The sequence below is a fragment of the Columba livia genome, chromosome 12, assembly GCF_036013475.1.
Source record: "Columba livia isolate bColLiv1 breed racing homer chromosome 12, bColLiv1.pat.W.v2, whole genome shotgun sequence".
Taxonomy (NCBI): domain Eukaryota; kingdom Metazoa; phylum Chordata; class Aves; order Columbiformes; family Columbidae; genus Columba; species Columba livia.
In genome coordinates this window covers 2,843,262-2,866,791 of record NC_088613.1, presented here as the reverse complement: position 1 = coordinate 2,866,791, position 23,530 = coordinate 2,843,262, and the positions used below count along the sequence as shown (strand labels likewise).

The following is a 23,530-nucleotide window of genomic DNA, read 5'->3' as shown; positions in this document are numbered from 1 at the left end:
ATTGCCCAGAGCAAGAGAGGCTTCTGCACACCGGCAGCCGGGATTTCCCTTGGCTGCTCTCCATCTAGCAGTCCCTGGAGCTGTGGCAGAAAGTGGTGAAAGCCAAGAGGTGGTGGTGACCAGCACCTGGGGCAGCTCCTGGGTTTGGATGGCAGAAAATCGCCAGCCCCAGCCAGAACCATGGTCATTCAAAGCAAATGCCTCCTTAGAAGGCATGGGTTTATCACCAGAGCAAATGGGGTAAGGCAAAGCCAAGCTGAACAGCCGGGCAGATGCTCCACTCCCTGCACCCCTGGGGAAAACGTGTCATCAACTCAGTGTCACTGGGATCAGCCTTTCCCGGCCAGGTCATCCCTGCTCGGGTGGACACACTGCCAAACACAGAGCCCAAACACCTGGTGCCAGAGAGGGGACAGAAGGGACAAGCTGCCAGGGAAAACCTCTGCTGGGAGCTGTTGGGGAGGATACGTGTGTCTGTGGGTGTACAGAGGTAGTTCTGTGTTTGCCTGTAAAAGGGGAAAGCAGAAGAGACTGAGCAGTAATGGGAAATGAAAGTGTCGTGCGAGCTTGCAACCACGGCCCTTCGGGAACGGAGCTGATGGGAGGCCACCATGCATGTGAGAGTGTGTGCAATGTGGCACTGAAGGTCAGACTGTCCCCAGGGGATCCCCAGCGACCCATGAGGAGGATTAACAGGCAAGCTGTCCGCACCCTGTGACAGAGAGCAGCCCTGTGCTGGGAGTTCCTCATCACTATGGGGCAGGAATGCCACTGTCCCTGAGCAGCGGGTGCAAAGGCACCAGCACAGCGAGCCCAGCGCCCCTGGACACCCACACCAGTAAACTCACCTGTGGGCTGCCACACTCAGCACACCCCGACTCCTTCCCCAGCAGCAGAGGTTATTGCTGCTCTGGAAATAATGTCCTGCAGGTCAGGTTTACCAGCAGGAGCTTACTCATCCCCCGCCAGCCAGGGCTCAGCCCTAGTAATTAACGATGAACCAGGAGCGCTCAGAGCTTCCTTCTTTCTCCTCCAGAGCCCCAGTGACGACCGAGCTCCTGCCAGCACCCAGGTATACATAAAGCTGGGGAGTTATGCACTGAGCCACCCTGCACCCCGCAGCATTCCCTGCACTTGCTCAGGTTGTTCTCAGCACGGGGTGCAGGTAGGAGCAGCTTTCCGCCCACCTTTGCCAAGAGCCGTGCGTGATGCTGGTGCCTGGGGTGCTGAGCCCTTTGGCGGCTCACAGCCCGCTCCCCAGAGCAGCCAGAATTGAACACTCGTTTCTGGCCCCCCCAGCTGCATTCTGCAGATTCTCGCAGGCCTGCGGGGCTGCGCCGGGAGTTGCAGGAGTGCGTGCTCCCGTGGGGGACGCGGCTCCGGTGTCGTGTGGCAGCACCCGCACTTGTGCCTGAGCGGGGCAGCTGATGGAGGAGAGGAATGCTTTATTTTAGGAAGCAGCTGGCTCACACAGAAGACATTGTTCATCATCTTTCTTCCCCCTGGTGCTTTATTACAAAGGATTATGGCATGAAAAGCCATTTTGTTCCCCTGCTCCCAGTGCATAGCCCGCACGCTGTGATTTATTACTCTCCATAGGCAGCAGCTGGGGTTTGGCACTCCGGGGAGCTGGGGAGAGACAAGGTAAGGGCTCAAACCCACAGCAGTGATGGCAGCAGGGACGTATTCAGGCACCAAAACACAGCATGGCTGGCCGGGGCTTGCGAGAGGTGCCCGGAACTGCTATTGACTGCATGTGTGCCTGCATGATGTGAAGAAACCTTGAGGGCTGGAAAAACAAAATCAAAGCCTTTCTGTGGTGGGTGTCACCCATGATGTCACTTCGCTTCATCTGGACAAGGCAGAAGTCAATGTCCTCCCCCCAGGGACACTGCTGTCGCCAAGCCCAGGTGCTGGCAGAGCTGTGGTGTCACAGCTCCAAACCTGCCTGGATGAGTCTGTGGGGAAGCATCCCGGTGCCTGGGGGGAACAGGGGCCAGGCTGGCTGCAGAGAGCGTGGTGCAGGGTACGAGCCGGACACGAGGGGCGCAGTACAGGACACGGGCAGGGGGACAGCACAGGAATACGTCCTTCTGCCGCTTCCCCCAAAATCACCTGTGGGCAGGGTGGAGGCACCTCCGAAGCAGCAGCAGGAGCGGCTTCCCTGCAGCCGTCTGCCCAGGCGCTTTCCTTGCCAAGAGGCAGCTGGAATGCCATGAGCCCTTCTGTCCCGCTCCTCTGTTCCTGCTGCCCTTGCTGCGAGTCCCCGAGCAGAGCCTGCTGCAGCGGGGGCGAAGATCCCCCCGGGAAGGCCACGAGCCGGCGCCTGCCAGCCGCCTACGTGGCTTTCCAGGAACCGGCACAGAAGTGATGGGCAGCAGATAAGTGTGTTGCAACAGATGCCTCCTGCTGTCTCAAAAAACCCCTACCCACATCAGGGTAAAATGACGGCTGGTTGCCTCTTCCTATGGTGCTACCTGCTCTGCCAGCCCGTCACCCAACACGTCCCTGATAACCGGGCAAGGGGCTCCAGGGACAAGCTGGGGATGGGTGAGGGTGAAGGCTGTGGCGGTGGCACGCAGCTCGGCCCCTGCCAGCCCTGGGGCTGCGGGGGAGCTGGGACAAGCCCCCGCTTGCAGTGTTCTGTCTCAGAGACACAGCTCAGCAGCCCGAGCATGCTCCTCTCCGCGCTGCCTCTCCCACGGCACTCCCAGCTCAGCAGGGAGGGACCTCACGGGGCTGCAAGGCAATTTGCCTCCTATCAAGTTTTCCTCTTGTCCCTGACGGACCTCCTCAGCAGAGGGTTCAGGACACCTCCCCACTGCACGGCCACACAAGCTGTGCCAGGTTGTGCAGCCAGGCTGTATCACTGCACCAGGGTGGCAGAGCCATGGGGCGGTGGCTGTGATGCTCTTTGCAGCCCATCAGGCCACAGTTACTCTCCTCAGAGGTCTCCTTTCACATATAAAATACATTTTTCCCGAAGATACTGTATTTAGTCTGGCTGAGATGGAGTTAATTACCCCCTAGTAGTCCTAGTAGCGCTGTGCCTTTAGTGGCTGAATAGTGTTGGTAACACACCAGTGTTTTGGCTTCTGCTGAGCAGTATCTCTCAGCATCAAGGCTCTCCAACATTCCCCCCTCATCAGTAAGCTGGGAGTGGGCAAGATCTTGGGAGGGGACAGAGCCAGGACAGCTGACGCAAACTGACCAAAGGGATATTCCATACCATACAACATCTGCTCAGCAATAACGGCTAGGAGAAAGGAGGAGGGAAGGGGGCATTCGTTATGATGACGTTTGTCTTGCTGAGCAACTGCTATGCCTACTGAAACCCTGCTTCCTGGGAAGTGGCTGGACATCACCTGCTGGTGGGAAACAGAATAAATCGTTTGTTTTCCTTTGCTTCTGCACACGGCCTTTGCTTTTGCTTTGTTAAACTGCCTTTATCTTGGTCCATGAGTTCTTTTCCATCTTGTTTTCTCCCACCCCATCCTGCTGAGGCAGTGACTGAGTAGCTTGGTGGGCACCTGGTGTCTGGCCAAGGTCAGCCTGCAGCAGATGCCAAACAGGTTGTCGCCGCGCTCAGCAAGGCAGCCAAGCAACACAGCTGCCAGTGGCCAAACCTGCCCAGGCGCATCCCTGCTCAGACAGGCAGGTGACACCCCAACAGCTCTCAGTGGCTCGGCCCGGGGAAACATGGGGGCCCTTGACCACTGACACTCTCAGTTGGGGCCACTGGCCCTGTGGTGTCCTTGGCCACACTTCAGGGACATGCTGAGTCCTGCAAACAGCATCCCCAGAGGCTTTGGAGTTGGCCAGCCCTACTTGGAGTGGTCCAGGGCATCAGGGCACAGCAGAGTGCTGCTGCAGAGCACCGTGCCCCTCTCGCCTTAGCAGGATGTGTCTTGGCAGCTCGGTCTCACTCAGAAGGTCTCTCGCCCCTCCTGTCCTCGGTATTCTTACATGCTAAATTAGATCTCTAATAAATAAGTAATGACAAATAATGGGATTAGGCAGCTGCCACGCAAAGGGAGCTGGCCGGGGGAGGCACGCTGTGCTCGGAGGCTCTGGCGGTGCGTGGCCCTGGCGGGGCTGGTGAGGGGAACCAGGCCGGTTCAGGGTGTGGGCTGGGTCTGCCGCCTGTACCAGTAGAACCCTGCGCTTCTGTCCCTGGTGCGGGCACACACATTGGTGCCTCAAACACCTGCCCAAGGAGCATCCTCATATTCCCCAGGCTCCTCTGCCACCCCTTCCTCACCCCCCTATGCTTCTCTGTTCTCCACCTCTTCCAACAGATCACTGAGGCTGGTATTACTGTAATCCCCGTTTTAATTAAAATCCTTGTCCCCTCTCATGTTTTTCTGGCAGGGAGGAGAGAATTGATACACTTTTGTGTCACCCCCTCAGCACTGGGACTGGTGTTGGGTTCAGACAGCCAAAAAGACCTGGTGTCCATGTGGGGGGTCCCTGCTCTTTCCCCCGCAGGGAAGGTGCCCGGGGCATCTTGCAGCCCTCAGTGAGAAGTGTTCCCAAGTTTTGGAGTTGTTTTGGAGCTGTTTCTGGGAGGGCACCAGGCACTGGTGAGAAGAGCTGACAATGCCTGGGTGGGGGGCAAGGTGGCTCCTGATCCCCAAAACCCTCTGCAGCCACACAGGATTGTGCTCTCCCTTCCCTGTCTCCTCTCCACCTGCCCTAGGCTGGGGTGACCTCACCACTATTTTTCCTTTCAACCATTTGAAATATTTTTATTTGCTGTTTTTCCCCAGAAACCTCCTATAAGACATTCTCCCTCCTGGTCCCACAGGTGATGGTGGGGGGGAGTCACACTCCTTCAGGCAGCTGCCAGCCATTTGCCACCCTCAGCACTAAACGGGGGATCAGGGAGAAGCCATTTGTGGTATTTGTTAATTTATCTCTGCATGTCCTGCTTGCGGAGCAGCTGGGCTCCCGCAGACAGGGTGGGGGACAGGCGTGGGGGGACATGTGGGGCTGGGGACAGCCACCGCTGCTGGCTGCAGTGACACTGTGTAGGGGACCGCGTTCTGCGGGAAATGGCCTTTTGTGGTGATGGTGCCATGGCCTCCGCTGTGAGTGGCACCCCCGGGGTGGGGGTCCCGCTGTGCCTGCCCTCCCAGCAGTGGGGTGGCAGCAGGGAGGTGGCATGGGGGCAGCAGGGAATGCAGTGACAAAAGTGAGGTACTAGAGATCTAGGTATTGAGGTACTAGAGAGAGTGCAGAGGAGGGTGATGAAGCTGGTGGGGGGTCTGGATCACAAGTGTGATGGGAGCAGCTGAGGGGGCTGGGGCTGTTCAGCCTGGAGAACAGGAGACTGAGGGGAGACCTTATGCTGTCACAACTGCCTGAAAGGAGGTTGGAGCATGGAGGGTGTTGGTCTCTTCTCCCAAGTAGCAAGCAATAGGACAAGAGGAAATGGCCTCAAGTTGCGCCAAGGGAGGTTCAGATTGGATACTGGGAAAAAATTCTTCCTGGAAAAGGTTGTCGGGCATTGGAACAGGCTGCCCAGGGCAGTGCTGGAGTCACCATCCCTGGAGGGGTTTAAAGGCGTTTAGTCGAGGTTCTCAGGGACATGGTTTAGTGCTGGAGCTGGTCTGGTTATGGTTGGACTCGATGATCCTGAGGGTCTCTTCCAACCGAAACTCTGACTGTAGAAGTGGGACAGGAGGGGACTGTGAGGGCACGGCGGCGCCAGGCGGGCGACAAGCGGCGGGCAGGAGGCGGCAGAGAGGGGCGACAAGCGGCGGGCAGGAGGCGGCAGAGCCGACACACCGGCGGCTGCTGCGGCAGCGCCCGCCCGTTCCCGCAGGGGGCGGTGGGGCGGGGCGGGGAGGGGCCTCTCGCGGCCGCCGCCGCCAGGGCGCGTGCGCTGCGCCGGCGCGGGCCGAGGCGGCACCTGCGGGCAGGTGGGCGGCGGCGCGGAGGGAGGTAAGGGCGGGCGGGCGGGCGGTAAGGACCCGGCACCGCGTCCCCCAGCCCACGCACACACCCCTCCTTGGGGCTGCCGGGCTGCCTCTTGTCCCCGGTACCCGCTGCGGGAGGCCTCGCGCATCCCTCCGGCCTTGGGTGCCGGGGAGAGCCGGGCCCAGCGTGCGGCTCCCACTGCGCCTGCGGGAGGGGCTTCGGTCCCGCTGCCAGGCCGGGGCGCCCTCCGAAAGGGCTCGCGAAGGGCTGGTTTGTAGAGGCAGGTCGCGAACAGTGTTGGTGATGTGGATGTCATGGCTGTGTCGTGTTTTGTCAGTCGCCTGATGGCCTGCCGGGCTCCGGAGCAGCCTGGTACAAACCGTTAGTCGTTCTTAAACTGTCCGCAAGTCGCTTGCTGACAAACCATTTCCAATTGGAAACTCTGGTCAGGGCTGATGGTGCATGTTGGGGGGCAGGGACCGCCTGAAACCGCCCTCAGCAAGGCTTTGGGAAAGGAGGAGCTCACCTGCTTGGAGGAGAGTTTCCCAGAGCCATCAGCCCAATTCCTGTTTGTCTCGTGTGACATTTGGATATTGCTCTTTGGTTTAGAACCACTGGGTTGCGCGGACGCTTCTCAGATGTGGTGGAGTCACCATCCCTGGAGGGGTTTAAAAGGCATTTAGATGAGGTTCTTAGGGACACGGTTTAATGCTGGAGTTAGGTTATGGCTGGATGTGATGATCCTGCGGGTCTCTTCCACCTGTCTCACGGCACATCAAGTTGGCTCAGCCCTGCTTGATTGGGGTGTTTCTGTGCAGGGGAAGTGAAATTGGTGAGCCTTTAGTTAGCTTCTGTACTTTCCACAGAAACTAATGTGAAGCGGAAGTTCCTGATTTTGGCTTTGTGGTGAGCACTGTTGAAAGAGCTGAGAAAAAGAGCAGGAACTAAGTCAAACGGGATCCCCCACAGGTAGCGCAGCAGGTGTTTTTTTGGCCTGGAAGGAGTAGGAGTGCTGAATGCTCCTGGTTTGGGTTGGGTGGAGGTTGGTCGGGCGGTGTCATCACTCCATGCCCACACCCTTCCTAGGAATGGTGGTTGCAGGTGTAAACAAGCCAGATCCTGTCTCTTTTCATACCGGGCTCTCGCCAGCTGGCTCACTCTTCTGGTTGGCAGATTCAGGCACGTGTTCAATCCTCAGATCAGATCCCAGAGTGTGTGGGTAGGCAGGCCAAGCAGATCAAAGCTATCGACATCCCCTGGATTGTGGGGAGTCATGGGTTACACAGCCTGTGTGCTCATGCCAGAGCTCCTTCGATTTATTCTTTTCTTATTTTGGGTTTAGCATCCACAATGTACTGGCTCTGCCCTGCTCAGAAATGGGATGTGTGCCATTTTACTTAGGGCAAGGGAAATTCTCTCCTCAGCACCTTGTCCTTTCCTGTTTTGTTCCAGATGTCAGTACTGCACTTTCAGCTTCCTAGAGCTCTGCTGTTGCTCTTCCAGGCTGGGTCAGCATGATAAATTGAAAAGCAGTGCACTGAGTGCAGCTCTGGCAACCTTGCTGATTGGTGTTTGTTTTTTAGTGACTGTTATGCTGGAGGAAGGTGTGTTCCCTGGACAGTCCTGGAGACAGAAGCACTAATTTCTAGAGCAGGTACGGTACAAACAGCAGCCAAACCTCTTACTCCATGTCAGGCCTTTAGATTTGCTTAGGGAATGTGTCTCTCTAATAAGAGAGATTATCTCCTACATACCAAATTTGTTCAGAAATAGGAATGGAAATACCAGATTCTGTTCTTTTGTGTGCAACTTTCTGCAGAATCCTTGAGTCAATTGGCTGTTTTGTACTGTTTCTGAACCCTGCAGATTGCCTTGGTACTGCACCTGTCCTGCTGCAATGAGTGGGAAGTCCTTGCTCTTAAAGGTCATTCTCCTTGGGGATGGTGGAGTTGGGAAGAGTTCCCTCATGAACCGGTACGTCACCAACAAGTTTGACTCGCAGGCGTTTCACACGATCGGCGTGGAGTTCTTAAACCGGGACCTGGAGGTGGATGGACGTTTCGTGACCCTCCAGATTTGGGACACTGCAGGACAGGAGAGATTCAAGAGCCTGCGAACACCCTTTTACAGGGGAGCGGACTGCTGCCTGCTGACCTTCAGCGTGGATGACCGGCAGAGCTTTGAGAACCTCAGTAACTGGCAGAAGGAGTTCATCCATTATGCTGACGTGAAGGACCCTGAACACTTCCCATTCGTAGTCCTGGGCAACAAGATTGACAAACTTGAGAGACAAGTGAGCACGGAGGAGGCCCAGACCTGGTGCATTGAAAATGGTAACTATCCGTACCTGGAGACTAGTGCCAAGGATGACACCAATGTGGCCGTGGCCTTCGAGGAGGCCGTGCGACAGGTGCTGGCAGTAGAGGAGCAGCTGGAGCACTGCATGCTGGGCCACACCATTGACCTGCACTCCAGCTCCAAATCGGGGTCTTCATGCTGTTAAGAGTGGCTTCTGCTTTGGGAATGTCACTCGAGCTGGCAGCTGCATCTGAACAAGCATGGGCAGCTCTGGGGCTTTCTGAGGAGTGACCACGAGGACAATAGGTGCTTTGCTCACCTGGGGAATTGCAGCTGCACCATCTGAATTCTGGCTGGAGTTTTTGGGCACAGAGCATGTACCTGCAGGAGGGAGCTGTTAAAAGAGCACGTGAGCATAGTCCTGCTTCCATCTCTGCCTGTTTTAGCAGGTTTAAAGGACTAGGTTAAAGTCCTTTAAATTCTCTAAAGACAGTAGTGATCTAATCTGTACCAAGAACTGCCTGCAGAACAAAGTTGAGAGTGCTCTAGACATTCTTTGGAGTATTTTAGTCCTGAACTCAAAAAAAATATACTAGACCCACTAAACTCATGACCTTACTGCCAAAGGAAAGTCTGCCCAGCATACTGAACAAAACCTGTTGTAGAGACTTTAGCCCATGCGACTGTGAGAATGCTAAATACCTGAGTGGCTGAGATGTACGTATCTGTTGTTTGGGATAAGTGCACTGTTCCCTGAGACTGAGTGGTGCTGAGAATTGTTAGAGCTCTGACCTGAAGCAACATATGAAGGAGGGATGGACCACTGTTTGAATGTGGCAGCATCACTTCTCTGTAGCTGCCTGTCTCTGGTCTGGTTTTCTAACTTCATCTTGTATGAGTGTTACTGTGTGGAGGGACTGTCTGCTTCTTGTTTAGTATGTTTCCTTGTCTCTTGTGGAGGCTCAACACTGAATCTCACTCATACTTTGAAGACCTGGATGGAAACTATTATATGGACACTTGCTGGGCCCTGTCAAAGGGTTTAGGGTTACTCAGGATTTCAGGAGATCTGGAGCATGGAGCTTCAGCTTGTTTCTGTCACAAGTAATTGCCATGTCCAGATGATGTGCTCCAGCAGACCAGATGGTAGGTTGGTGGGATGTCTCCCAGGTGTGCGTGTGGCTAGAGGAGTCACACGTGGTCAGCTGTTAAATCCACTCAGTTTGCGAGGCTGGTGACCACTGTGCTTCATTAGCTGGCGGATCAGTGTCTTCAGTTGCTTCAGCAGTGACGTTCCCGTCTGGATGCTGCAAGATAGAACCATTCCCATTATTCCCTGTTGTGTCAGCTGCAGTGCTGCTGAACACAGTTGGCTCATGCCATTGTCCTGGTCCTTACTGCCTGATGGGGAATGTGGTACGTTTTACCTGTAATTCACATGACAGGTTTTACTGGTAGAGGGTGTCCACTCAATTAACTGGCCTTTGTTAATGACAGCTGTGCTCAGTCCACTGGGGAGAGAGCCCCACTGGTTCCACCTCTGCTCAAAGTGGCTGAAAAATGGCATTGAAGGGGGCAAGGAACCTTCCAGAAAAGGACACAAGGCTTTGCTGATCCCAGCCCCCTGCTAGGTGTTCGTCCCAAGCTATCTGCGTAGCAAAGAGAAGAGTGCTTGCTCACTGCTGTCTTTACCATTATAACCTCATGTCCTGCAACCTCCCGTGCAAGCGTTTGTCCAAAACGATGACTTTGCCCATCAGCACACAGGAGCCTGCCGCGGGGAGAGCTTCCCTGGGTACGTATCCGCTAGCTGCTGCATGCCATTCCCACTGTGATGGGCTACTGGATGGTCAATTCCGTAGCTCAAATTGAGCAGCCTCACGCTGCGCTGTAGAGCAGGGCGCTCTCTGCCCTCGTGCTGGCTGGCAGCAGCTGATCCCCGTTGCCAAGCAGGCTCTGAGCACGCAGGGAGTCTCCTGGGGGACCTCAGGGTGATCCTGTCCTCTGCAGGGCAGCCGTGTGTGGAAGGGACTGAAGCTTTAATGCAAAGTGCTTTAGAGGGGTCTGATTTCCAGACAGGGCTGAAGACTCATGTTCACAGGGGTAGATAGGGAGTGCTCGCAGTCTCTGGAAAACCAGGTCCCTTGAGGTGTAAGAGAAAGCTGTGCCTCTGTAGGTGCAATAGATTTTTACAGGATATTATTGTTACTGTTTTTCGATGTCTGACCTCCCCAGGACTCTAGATTTTTCTTCAGTTTAATATTGCTTGATATTTCAAGATCCCAGATGCTGTGACCCGTGTTCTGATTTACGTCTCCAAACAGACACGTTTCCCCGGACCTGGTTTGTGCAGAAGCCCAGAGTCAGAACAGGCCCAGGCCCTTGTGAGCTGCGCAGCCCTGTCAGAGGGCAGCAAAACTGCTGCTTGCCCAGCGTGGATCTCATGGGATCTGTGTGCGAACTGGTACGTCCTGTGGGGGCGGGCAGAGGCTGAACAAGCCACGGTGTAGGAGTCAGGGATGCAGCACGCTGTTCACGGTACCCCGGGTGTGTGTTGATGCTGATAGCTGAAGCTTGGTGTCATTGTGCACAGGCTGTGCAGACAGTGTATATTGCCAGGGGGTGTTACAGAGCATCTTTCATTCCTAACAGACATCGGTTCATTGACTTTTTTTTAAGAAAAACCTATTTTGTTAGGCTTGTGTGTTTCAAAAATCCATTAACAAAGTATAGTATAATATATTTAAATTGTTTAATTTATTGTAAATGATACGCACAATTTCCAAAGGAATCAGGATTTTCAGCTCTTTGTTGCAAAGTTCCATGCGAACAGCCATCCCTTACTTGTGTCCACTCATGCTGCTGCGGTTGTTGCTATTGCTACAGAACTAGCATTGTAAAACCAAGATTCTACCTTTGTTTAAGCAAATAAAACATGGATGTATTCACCTGAATTCAGGAAGTGGCTCTGCCTTTCTGGGTTTATCACAGTTCAAATCTGCTCCTGTTCTCCTGAGGGATGTGGAACTGGGTTGGTTACAGCATCTGGCAGAGAGAAGTCACTGAGGGATCAAAGAGGTTGGTCATCCCTGAACGTACCTAGCTAGATGAGTAGTTGAAGGAATATAACTTTAACCTGCTCACTGGATTCTGCTGGTAATTGTCTTTTCAAGAATGTATCAGAAAACACTTTCATAACAGAAATATTCCACGTTGCTTTTCTCTGTCACTACATTTTAATTTCCAGCCTGGGCTCTCAGCAGCGAGCCAGCCACTTTCCTTTGATTTCTTCCTGCAGCCTTGGAATGGGTCCCTTGGGCTCCAGGGGGTTGTAACCAGGCGTGATTTCCACAGGATGCTGAAACAGAAACTGGCATATGGGGAATCTTCTCTTCCGCTGTCCTGCCAGGATGGCTGCTTATTTTGGGAGACTTTCTCTGGGTTTGCGGAGTCCACACCTGCTGTTTCTGTTGGCAGAACCTTTTAGTTTGTTTTTCTCCCACGTCTGCTTGCCTATCCACGCTTCCAGAAGCAGTGTAGGGTTTCAAGTCCTTGGAAATTTTGCATTTTAAATGTGGGCTGGAGTATCTGGGGTCCTTCAGCATCTTATTTCAGCCAAACACAGCTGAAATCCAGCAGCCAACATGACTTGGTGGGAGATAGTCCCAGCCTTAGAGGAGTCGCAGGTGCTGGGTGAGGCTGTCTCATGTCAGTGAGGGTCTGTCTGTCTAAAACCATCAGAACCACTGACTCCTCTGGTGTGAGATGTTTATAAGAAAATGCGGGGCAGAAGTGGTAATGAGACTGTTCCCTCATTCCCCGATTTGCTGCCGCAAGCAATAGCGGAGGGCTCGGTGGGTTTTGTCATGGGTTGTGGAGCGGATGAATCCCTGGAGAGCGAAGAAGTGTCTCCAAAGGAAAGCAGTGAGATGCTTCTGTGTGAAATAAATGCTGCAGCATATCCCTGTGTGCTTACAGATGAGGAGGAGCAGTGGGGAGTCTCCTGGTCCCATCCATCCCTCTCTTCCTCAGCCCTCTTGAGGATTTTGCTACTCTGGGTCAGTTAGTGCAGATGTAAGGCTGTGCAGCTGTTTGGGCTGAGGATACTGAAATCTTCTCTGGAACAGCTGAGGACCCCTGTGTGGATGCAGGTGCCCTGGGGTTGTGCTCTGGGTGATGGAGGCTGCTCGTGCACCATGTGTTTCCTGAGTGCAGCTCCTCTCTGGCTCCTCACAGCAGTACAGCTGTAAGGAAGTTTACAGGAACGCAATCTCTGGGGACCACGTGTTCTTGCACCTGTTTGGGGATGAGCAAAAATACAGAGAGGATCTAAAAATGCCATTTTGTGAGAATCTGAACCTCACTTCAGGCTGCAGTTCTTAACAGGGAGTCAGTTTTAGGGGCACTGGCACACTCTGCTCTGGGGTAGGGGGCAGTCCCTGCTCTGCTGAGGTGGGATGCGATGGCAGCTCCAACAGCAGCTGCCCGAAGGCCTCAGGGAATCAGATTCTTCAGACTGGGGCCTAGGACAATCTGTGAAGTCAATGAAATTATGGGTTCCCTGCTGAGGTGCTTGCTTGGGCAAAAGCAATTGCAGATGGAAGGAGATACCCCTTGACCCTAGTGCTTGCATGGGTGGTGGAGCAGCTCTTTCCTGGTGGCTTCAAGAGGTCTTTTAGGGACCCCATGCAGATGCAGGACTCCTGTCTTCGTAGACAGCCAAGTACAGCATCTGCCTGTGGTATTGTCAATCTTAGTCCTTTTCATTGCCTTTGTCAGCCCTTTCCATGAGGACTTCCCACTTGCTATTACCTCCTTGTCCCTGGGCATCTCCCTAGCAGAGCCAAACGGTGCACGGAAATGGAGAGAAGCCAGCTGGGTGCCTGAGAGGTGGCAGGTGAGACCTTCCTCTGGGACAGTGGGCAGCAGTACCATGCCATGACCTCCAGGCAGGGCTGCTCGCCAGCTACGGCCCCTGCCAGGGCACTCCTTGCCACTCGCAGCCCTTTCCCTGTCCTAACTGGAGCCAGGGCTGGGGGAGCTGCGTGAGGAGCGGCAGGAGCGTGCCCTGCCATGGCTGGTGCAGGCGGAGGGATGGAGGGCTCAGCCAGGACAGCCCTTGGGTTTGCCTGCAGCACGGCCTCCCTTCCCTGAGCCTTCCTGCTCATCCTGCACAGCCTTTCCCTGGGGCTGAGCCCTATCTCTTGCTAAGAGAAAAAGGCAGGGACTGTGCCTGCCTGTGGGGCTTCAGAAGAATTTGCTATATAGTTAGGGGCTTTCAAACAGGCTTTGAATGGTAGCATCTGGATGTTTTAGGGGAGTTTTTACTTGCCATTTCCTTCCTGGGTTGTGTAGGACAGAGCCCACTGTAAATTAAGGCATCGGAGTAACGCTCTGGGCAGCTGCCGCTGCGGCGGCCGCGGGGGGGAGCCGGAGGAGCGGGGATGGGGGGAGCCGGAGGAGCGGGGATGGGGGGAGCCGGGCCCGTTTGGCCAGGGCAGGCGGCCCCGGGAGCAACGTCCGGGGGTGCTGCACCCTTGGAAACCACATCAGTGGAGCAGACCCTTGGCCATCCCTACACGAACAGCCTTGAGTGCCGCCATCCCCTCTCCTTTGCCTACCCTTGGGAGGTTTCTGTCTTTGCTGTCCCAAGGCCTGGCTGGCTCAGTGTCCCTTGCTAGCAGCGGCACAGAGCTGTCCCCTGGAGTGGCAGGGCATGGGATGCAGGAGTTTCTTTCCCTGCCGGCCAGCAAGGCACCCCATGGGACCTGCTCCAGGGTCCCTTCTTCTGGTCCAGCCTTTGCAGGACTGAACTGCAACCACATTTCAGCTGCTAGACCAGGGGGCTGATTGCAGTGGCACTGCTCCTTGGAGGTCTCCTGATGGGCCAGTTTACAGAGAGGTCTTTTGGCACAAGAGAGGGTTTATTCCCTGTGTTTTCTCAGCCAGATCCTGGAGGGCACTTTGTGCCCAGCAAAGATGCTGTGAGCACAGGTCCCATGTCCCCAGGTGGGGTGGCAGCAGGACACAGCCAAGGGCACACCCAACATCTGTCCTTCGGCCCTTGGACTTGCCCAGCATGCTGGCCACTTTCACATGCTACCTCGTGCTGCTGTCCCCAACCCTCACCCCGAACGGGGGGCACCAGTTGTTGCCAGGGGAAAGAGATGGTGTTTTGTTCCCCAGCTCACTCTGGCCCAGTGGCTGATCATGCACACACAAGGCCCTTTCAGCATGGGGAGAGGAGGGTGGTGGCATCTGGGAATGCAAGGAACAAAAGGTTCTATTGATGCTGCCTGCAGCCCCACGGGTTTCTGTGAGCCGGGGCAAGGCTGGGGTGCAGGCACAGCTGTGCACTGAGCTGGGGCAGCAGCAATGCATGAGCTAAACCTCCCCCAGATGGGCTGCATGGGAAACTTTGCTGCCTGCCTGAGGGAGAGATAGGAGAGGGGGATTTAGGCTGGAGTCTCATTTGAGGAAGAGTGGCGAGGGTCCTGGGCACAGGTAGACAACAGCCTGCCAGCTCTCAGCCCACCCTGCCGCTCACAGGCACCCAGCCGTGCCTGAAATCTGCCTCTCAAGCAGATCTGCTGCAAACAGGAGCGGTGCCGGAGTTTGAGCGTGGTACTGGGCGCATCCCTCCACAGCCTCACTCCCTGGAGGTTCCTGAGCGCAGCTCACAGAGGGAATTTCCAAGAGAAGCAGCATTTGAATCAATTTTTGAGCAGCTGCTGTGGAAAAGTGCGTTTAAGGGCAGCATTCATGTGATCGGGGGTAGAAAGACACCAGCCATTGACCTCCGCACGCACCAGCACTGTGCAAACTGGTAATGACCCTGTGGCAAAAGGCACGCAGCCACCCACACAGCGTGTGGACAGGACATGGAGTGCCCTGGGATAGTCAAGTCCGCCCTCGCGCCTAAACAAGATCGTCTTATTTCGCACAGGGCTTTCTGCAAGTGAGACAATCACGTACCCTGCGTGGCTCCGGACGTGCTTTTACCACATGCATTGCCTGGTGCAAGCTGGAGAGCTTTGCTCGAGATGTGCTGATCAGTTTTGCTGTGGTGGTGCTGTAGGTGCTGCATGAGGAGCCATGGCAGAGGCTATCACCGTGCAAGCTGAGCATTAAAGGACAGCAGCACATCACCAAAAACAACCCAGCAGCTCCTGCAAGGCCCCAGCTTTGCTCTGGGTGGCTGGAGGAGAAATAGAGGTTTTTAAGGGCTCCTTGGCTGGGAGCAAAGGTTTTGAAGTCAGGGTTATGAAGCTGGTGGCTGGGGTGGGAAGGAGGGGTGGGCAGAGTCCTGTGGGGATGCTGGCCCACGCATGGGACTGGCAAGAGCTGCTCTTCCTGGACCTTCTCCTCTGCAGCCTCCCCTTCCCTGCTGTTTTTTGACTGGGTCGGGGGCAGAGGTGGGAAAGCCAGCACAACAAATGGACAGACAGATACGTATCTTCAGAATGTTCTTAATTTTAATTTATTTTCTTTAATTTTTATAAAATACATCTTGTAAGATAAGTCTCTAAAAACTTGCTCCTTTTTATTGCTTGTTAACGAGTTGAAATTCTAGATCAGAAATGAAGGAAACACTTTCAGTTGATTAACTCTCTTTTTGCGTGTGTGTGTGCGCACACGTGTGTGCGTGTGTGTGTGTTTGGGGTCTGGGGACAAGGGTGGGAAGGAGGATCTGGTTATTTGTTGTTAAACGTATACCAAAAAATAAAAACCCAGCAAACCCCCAAGAGAGATCACATCGATGTGGATTCCCAGCTCTTGGCCGGTTTCTCCCCACCCTGCCGTCCCTCCTGGCATCTCCCACCTCCCCAGCCCATGTGCGTTGGTAGCCTGGCCAACCTATTTCAGCACTCCTGGTGGCAAGGATCCTTTGAACGCTCTGCTCAGCAGATCTGCTCCTTTATCCTTGCCCCTGCTGAAACTGGCACTTAACAAAAATATACAATAATAATACAAACAAAGGGAAAAAATATCCATGCAAGATGGAGCTACAGTCTGCCACTGAAAGTAGTTTCTCCAATAAATAAACAATAGGATTAGCATTAAGGAGAGACAGGGAAGAGCGAAACAAAATACCAGTTGGTGGGGAGGACTGGAAGCAGCATTTTGGCAAGTGTGGTTGGACCCATGCTACCCAGCCAGAGGCCCCCGGAGAGCAATTGTGGGGGAGAGAGAGGTCATCTCCACCAAACCCCTTGCCCTGCTGCCCCCTCTGTGGGAAAAGACTGAACTGGCACCAGAAAGGATCTGGTTTGCAGAGACAGGCTGTGTTTCTGCCCTGTGACCCCCAACCACCACCTTTCCCTCCCTCCCTCCTCAGCTCCTTCATGGGTTTCTGCTGGAAGCGAGATGCTGCCAGTCCCTCCCGCCCCAGCAGACACAAGACAGTTGTCCTGACTTGCAGGAAACGCTGGGGAAAAAAAAAAACCTGAGGGGAAGAGATAGGGACAGAAGGAGGGAAAGGTAACGTTTGACATGGGTGAGAAACAAATGAAGCTCTCCGCCACGGCGGAGGTTAGAGAAGCAGACGTCACCCCGGAGAAGAGCACCATTGTGAAGGGATGAGAGCGAGCGCGGCGCGGGCAGAGCAGGGCGGGCGGGTGGTCCAGAGGCTCATCCCCTGCCCACGGGGGTGGCTCCGGCTTTACGCTCCCAGGGCATGGCACAGAGGTGTCTCCTCTTGGCCAAACCTATCTGCTGCCTGGAGGGTAAAGCCAAGAGTCCCCCTTGTCTACAGAGACACCAAACTCCTTTAGGCTTTAATAGGGGCAGCTGGGTTAGGGCTTTATCAGCATTGGGGTCAGCACTCTCTTCTCCACAATGGGAAGATCCTTGCCCTGAACTCCCTTTGCCTTGGCTGTAGCAGGCAATTTGGGGTAAATTTGTTTTTTTTTTTGCTAAAGGGAAAAAAAATAATCCTTCTCTTATTCTCCATCCATGGGTGGTGACAGCAGACAGCTCCAGGAGAGTCTCTAGCAATGGTACCAGGACTGGGCCAACTTCCTTTTCTCTCTAGGTAGCCTCTTGCTACTCATGGAGCAACCTACATCGATTTCCTCCTCCCAGAAGCATGAAGGCCTTTGCTCATCCCTAGGCAACATCGGGACACTGGAGTAGTCCCTCCTCTTCTCTGGCTGGTTTTGATGGGCTTGGCCCTAGAGCGAACCAGTTATGGATGAGCAGAGAGAGAAAAGTGCATGAAGAGGTGTCCATTGGTGGGAAGCTCTCCTTCCTGGTCACGCTCAGCACGATGGATGCGAGGGAGGAAGAGGAGGGGAGTCAGCAGCGAAGGCAGAGTTAACGCAGGAGACCTGGTGTCGGGCGGCTGCAGTGTTAAAGCCTCGGGGTTAGAGAAAAGAAGGGTGTTTGGTCTGGCTGGTCTCCAACACACGTCCTAGAACTTGGTGCCTCGGCCCATCAGCTTGAGGACGGCAAAGTTGTAGGTGGCGGCGATGATGAAGGTGAGCTGTGGGTGGGAAGAGAGTGAGCGAGAGGGGAAGGAGGAGAAACAAAGCTCCCACAGACGAGGAGGGCAAGTGAGGTGGGTCTCCTCGCTGGGGTATTGCCGAGGTGGCATCTCCCAGCCCAACACTTGCCCCACAGAGATCTGTAGCCCCACGGCACTGGCGGGACACTGCAGTGTCTCATCACTGGTGTAAAGGAAGAGGAGAGCTGGGGAAAGGCAGAGGACTCAGTGCATGGGCAGCAGGACCTCTCCCCGCTGGTCTCCTGAAGCCTCTTCAGATCCCCTACAGCAGCCACCTCTACCTTCTTATGGCCTGAATTCACTATCTGCACTTATGTGCCAGAAAAAGACACGAGCACAGGCTCTGTCATGTCCATGCCCACCAGCTCTGCTGTCCTCTGACCCCACATCCTCGCTAAGCGGGGAAGACCGGCTGGGCAGGGGCACATTGACTCACCAGTGAGACCAGCGTGGCAGCTGCCCCCACGAAGGCCGCAATGAAGAGGTGGAAAGTCATCTGGAACTGCAAGGCAAGAGCCGGGTGAGCTCCCGGGGTCCCACGTGCCAGCTGGGGAGGCCAGTGCCAAGGCCACCCATGGAAGGGAGCACACATGGGGTGACTGGAGGTGCTCACCTCACTGGTCTTACAGATGGAGAGCAGGTTGGAGCCGCACACTTTGCCAGGGAAAGCGTTCCAGGGCAGGACACCTGGTGAGACGTGAGGAGCCAGCTGAGCCAGGCACGAGCGCCAGCTTGTTCAGGCTCTCACAGCCACGTGTGTCACACACACACGGGTTTTTCAGGGCTCTTCAGCACTTGCCCTGCTTTATCCCAGCCTTATCCACCTGGACCCTCTCCTCCGTCCCCTCACCTCCTCCCCGAGCCCTGCAAACCCAGCACTCACCGTACATCCTGGCGTCTGCACACAGAGTGCCAATGCTGGCCGAGGTCTTGCTGGGGTTGGCAATGGACTGGCAGGTGGTCCAAGTGTTGAAGTAGATATAGACGGGCACTGCAGAGCAGGCGAAGACTAGGAGCCAGACGATGGTCAGGACGTAGGTAATGCCCACAAACTGCAAGGGGCAGGACAAGCCGGGGCAGAGCCATGATTACTGAGCAGCCAGGGAACATGGACAGGGGAGCGTGAGGGTCCCCAGGCAGGAGGGGGTGTTGGGCAGGCAGGGGACTGAGATGCTCCTGCATCTGGCTCCACACCACCCGCCAAACCCGGCGTGTCCCCACGCGGCCAGCACAGAGCGGCAGCATGAGCCGGGCGACCTGCACCAGCCCCAGGTGTGCGGGTGGCTATGCCTGTGTGAGGGTGACCGGCAATAGCAGCAGGGTGGCTGCCACTTCCTGTGTGACGGGGAAAACCCACAGCCAACAGGGTTTGATCTCTGCAGGAGAGCAGTTGAAAAACCCGCCTTGGTGTGCAAATGTTCATCTCCTGCCCTCCCTTCGTGGTGCCACCCCAACAGGCCCCCGAGGGAACCGCAGCCGTCTCCTTCCGCTCCCCCAGGCCACGGGGTCCTCTCGCCAGCACTTTGTCATGGTCCCCAAGCACAGGGGAGAGCACAACGCCCAGGGCACCGTGGGCACCGGGTGCCGGAGAGTCTTGGGCTGCCAGCACCACAGGGATGCTTATGGCTCTCCATGCCAATGCTTAAACATGAAGCAGTTTCATTAAATTTGGGCTGGGTTGGTCCCCAGGGACCATGGCAGGCCTGGGGGAGGGTGGCCGGGCTGCGCTTCCCTTTGGGATACCCCGAAACCCGACCGGCCGCAGTATCCTGCCTTTCGGCCACGCCGAGCGTGGCGAACCCGCTGTGGGCGCGCGAAGGGGTGCCAAACCCCGGTTAAGATCACCTTGTCAGGATGTCCTAGCCACTTTCCCAAACACTGACACACCCGCTGCAACGAGTGAGCTCGCTGGGGGCCTCGCGCTCCCCTCCCTTTCGGGCCCCCAGTTACCGTTGCGCTGAGGCCCCTGCCGCAGATGGTGGTCTTGTAGTCCCCGAAGATTTGCCGGACGGCACCGGTGGTGTAGAAGCCTTCGGCCAGCAGCAGGGCTCCATAGAGGAAGAAGAAGGAGGCTGTGCCATAGATGACGTACTGAAAAGCGTGGATGCTGCCAGGGAGAGGAGCAGGCAGGGATGCTCAGGCAGCGGGGCAGTGTCAGGGAGCTCAGCCCTGCATGCAGCATGGCCGGGGCAGCCTGGCCACTGCTACTGAACCCCCCCCACTGCCCCAGGGGGACCAAACAGAGGGTGAAGCTGTAAGAAGAGCAAGCTGGGGCAAAGCCATAGCGAGCAAGGCTATGGGCTGCTGATTGCTCCACCATGCCCTCCATACCTACCCAGTGCTGAGGTCCAGCACTAGCCAGGGCATCTAGCGAGGCTCAGAAATGGAAACAAGTGGCCACTGGACCCTGCCATGCAGCCGTGGCACCAGCATGCAGCAAACACAGCCTGAGGTCCCCATGGTGCCCGGGTGACAGCATCGCCCTGGCCAGCCCGGCCGGTCACCTCCTCCCGGCACAGAGCAAGATGGAGACGTGAGGGGCCCAGTGTGAGGGCAATGCACAACAGCAGGGTACTTACACGTTGATGAGATACTCATAGTCCTGGTAGTTTTTGGAGAAGTAGGTCTCAATGAGCTGCTCGGTGCCTGTGAGGGCTTCGTGCCCACAGCCACAGAACAGTGCTACTCCAAAGAAGCACAAGCCTGTGGCAACCAGTGAAGCAAAGGGTGCTCCGATGAGACACCTGGCACAGCACTCGAGCAAACCTAAGGAGAAGAGAGGTGAGGTGGGACGGGGCCGCTGGGACAGGGAGAGCCCGGAGCCCGCGGCTCAGGGGCAGGCAAGCGTGGGAGAAGGAACGTGCCCAGCAGGAGGTGGGAAGCAAGTTGAAGGAAAACCCAGAAACAGTTCATTGCGGTGCTGCAGAGCCAAACCCAGCAGCTTCCCCGAAATATGTCTAAGCAGCCGGGCAGACTTGCACCCAAGCATACCCAGGGACAAGGGGTGGCAGCAGCATGGGGCACTGGGGCCACAAGGCAGCCCCTGGGGGTGAGACAGACAAGGGGCTGAGGCGAACCAGCCGTGCTGACCCACGCTAAACAAGATGGAAATACAAGGCAATGTAGCGTAATGCCAGCGGGACTCAGCAAACAAGCTGCTAATGGGCTCCCTGCTGCCAGCACAGCCCAGCTGCGGGCAGCAGCGATGCCAGCTGCCTGCGTATTTCTTTTGCCAGCAGAGATGCAGGGGAACCCAGCACCTCCACAGAGACAAAGCCCAATGGAGACCTAGCGATGTGGCCCAGGCTTGAGGCAGACAGGAGGCGCCGGCACGCACCCTGTGTTTCAGGGTGGCACGCTGGAGTGCACCTGTCCCCTGTCCTGGCACCCTGCGAGCAGTTCAGACTGCAGCAGCCCTGTTATGCAGGCAGATGTGCTTATGGAGACGAGCCACGCTAGTTCCCCAAACACCAGCGCTTGTGTAATAGATTTAATCCTCCAGGACAGATATTTGGCAAGAGGGCACATGTACCTGTGTGTGGGTAGGGGAAATGAGGGCATGTGCCAGTGTGCTGCTTGGATCGCCTAAATGCTGAATTTTTTTCAGCAGTGGTGCCATGGGCACCTGCTTCTCCTGCATGTCAGAGCTCCGAGGTGCAGGATCCTCAGCTCAGGTTCCTGGTGGGCTGGGTTTGGAAGTGCTCAGCCAGCCACTGTCCTGCCCCATTTGGGGTGGGCAGCTGGGTGGGTTTGTACCCACCAGCATGCAGCTCTGGAGCATCAGTTTGGCTCCAGCTAAGCTGCCATAGCCTGCTGCCCTGGCTGTGCGACACCCTGCATAGGGAACCTGCTCCTCTTCCCCAAGACGTGGGCTCTGGCACCCCGCTGTCCCAGGCACATCCCATCTGGGCATAGCATTTGTGCCTTGAATGCGAAAAAGGCACCCGTGGGAAGCGTTCCCAAACCCACGCTCCCGCCTCCCAGACTTGCTTATCTCCTCCCTCAAAGGACAAGCAAGCCATGGGGTCCTAGCCAGCAGTGCTCTTCCCTCCCCACTGGTAGCAAGGTCACACAGTGACACCAAGGACAATGGGGGATTGTCCTGGCACTGCCACCCCAGCGCCTGCCCCATGCTGAGAGCAAACAGGGAACAAAGGCAGCGCTATGGGGGAGTGCTGTGACCCCTCCCGCTTGTTTGCCTTGGATGCTGCAAGTCTGGGGGGGTCCCTCTCCTCCTGGCCAGCGCTGCTCCCCAAACCTCACTGGGACCTATGGGGACAGCCTTGCACAGCCAGCGGGGTGCTGAGCCAAACATGCCTTTTTTATCTTTGGCCACCTGGGAAGTGGCGCGGCAGGTGCCCGGTGAATCACTCTGCTCCCAGGGAGCTGGGGGTCCCCGGATAGACAGGGCCTGGCAGTCTCCCTGCTACAGCGCTGGTCCCCTGGGCTTTGGGAGGCTGCGCTGGGGAAAGCTGAGGTGGGGAAGGGAAGAGAGAAAGAGCCCTTGTGCCACACAATCCCGCGACTTGTACCCGGGCTCAGCTGCTGCTGGATCCAAACAATACACTGCAGACAAGAGGAGGAGAAGGAGGCAGGGTGCCTGCAGCCCATGGCATCCCTGGGAACAGGGTATGCCGGTGAGTATTAGCTCTGGTGTACCGATAGGGAAACTGAGGCAGGAGGAGTGCCTTCAGTTTCCCAAGGCTGCTGGCACGAGCTGTGACAGGTCTCAGCCCCCTGCCTGGACCTCACGGCTCCGGGCAGGAGCTCTCATCTCTCCAACCCATGCGGCCAGGGCTCAGGTCAGACCAGCTGTGAGGATGGCATCTGTCCCCACAGATGTCCCCATGAGCACACAGGGACAGAAAAACACTTTGGGAAGAAAACATCATCCCTGCCATGCTGAGGCATCCTCCCCTGGCAGCCCCCATGGCTGGCATGGCCATGCCAGGGCCACCGGGACATGGCCTGTGCCAGAGGAGAGTTTCAAGAGATTCTGCTCCGGGACAGGGTCCCCAGAGCCACCAGTGACATCTCCCTAGGTATCCACCACCCTCATCTCATACTCACCCATGGTGCTGGACTTGGTCAACTCCCTCGACTGCCCGCTCGGCTGCCTTGGTGCTGTCTGCTGGAGCCCTCCCCTGCCTGGCAGTCCCTCGCCCTGTGTTTCCCCTTGTGGGTGCCTGTCCTGCTCTCCAGCAAAGAAAAGGGCTCTCTGAGTGACAGCCACCCCCCTTAAAGGGACAGGCCCCCGCCCCTCCCCGCCAGCTCCCCCTGCACCCCTTGGCTGCCAGCTCGCGGGTGCCTGGCAGCTGCGTGGGCAGAGCCGCCCCACAGCCCCGCTCAGGGCTTCTTGGGGAAAAGGCTTTTGCAAAAGACAGAGAGCCGCTTGGGGGGTGGGGGGTATTCATGGGGGGTCCCCTTGCTGGTAGCTCTGGGGAGCCCCTGGCCCTGACTGGGCTGTGTTTGCCCCAGGCTGCCCACTGTGGCAGTGTGGGACATCAGTCCCATGGGACAGCAGTGATGACCCTCTGTCACCTTCCCAATCCCCCCAGCACCTGCCAGTGGGGTCCTTCATCCCAGGGACATGCTTTTGACCCTGGGTGCTCCAAACTGGGGGGGTTTTCCCCCTTACACTGGTAATCTTGTGGCCACTTTCCCCAGCCCCTTGACCCCCGTGGGGGAAAGGCGCTCGGGTGGGCACAGCCATGGGGTCCCCAAGTGATGGATACGGCTCCAGGGCTGCAGCAGCAGGAGCCAGCTCCCTTGGGTGCCCCGTGTCCCGTGGGTACCACAGCTCCC

At 56.3% G+C, this 23,530-nt stretch overlaps 2 protein-coding genes across 5 annotated transcripts; one reads left to right on the top strand and one right to left on the bottom strand.

Moving 5' to 3' along the window:
- The first annotated feature begins 5,840 nt into the window (after nucleotides 1-5,840).
- On the top strand, nucleotides 5,841-11,174 carry RAB9B (RAB9B, member RAS oncogene family). Of its 3 annotated transcripts, none has more exons than XM_065077426.1 (3): nucleotides 5,841-5,946; nucleotides 7,506-7,576; nucleotides 7,789-11,174. In XM_065077426.1, the coding sequence occupies exon 3, from the start codon at nucleotides 7,820-7,822 to the stop codon at nucleotides 8,423-8,425; it is 606 nt and encodes a 201-aa protein (XP_064933498.1). In that variant the 5' UTR covers nucleotides 5,841-5,946; nucleotides 7,506-7,576; nucleotides 7,789-7,819; the 3' UTR covers nucleotides 8,426-11,174. The 3 variants fall into 3 exon arrangements, with proteins under 3 accessions (XP_064933498.1, XP_064933499.1, XP_064933500.1); XM_065077427.1 differs by having other exon boundaries at nucleotides 5,847-5,924; XM_065077428.1 differs by lacking the exon at nucleotides 7,506-7,576 and having other exon boundaries at nucleotides 5,854-5,946.
- A 4,503-nt stretch (nucleotides 11,175-15,677) lies between these two features.
- On the bottom strand, nucleotides 15,678-22,954 carry PLP1 (proteolipid protein 1). 2 transcript variants are annotated; one of them, XM_005511841.3, is made up of 7 exons: nucleotides 22,796-22,954; nucleotides 20,305-20,491; nucleotides 19,571-19,832; nucleotides 18,609-18,777; nucleotides 18,339-18,412; nucleotides 18,162-18,227; nucleotides 15,678-17,704 (listed from the first exon to the last, which is right to left on the bottom strand). In XM_005511841.3, the coding sequence occupies exons 1-7, from the start codon at nucleotides 22,797-22,799 to the stop codon at nucleotides 17,633-17,635; spliced, it is 834 nt and encodes a 277-aa protein (XP_005511898.1). In that variant the 5' UTR covers nucleotides 22,800-22,954; the 3' UTR covers nucleotides 15,678-17,632. The 2 variants fall into 2 exon arrangements, with proteins under 2 accessions (XP_005511898.1, XP_005511899.1); XM_005511842.3 differs by having other exon boundaries at nucleotides 19,676-19,832.
- Between the last annotated feature and the right edge of the window lie 576 nt (nucleotides 22,955-23,530).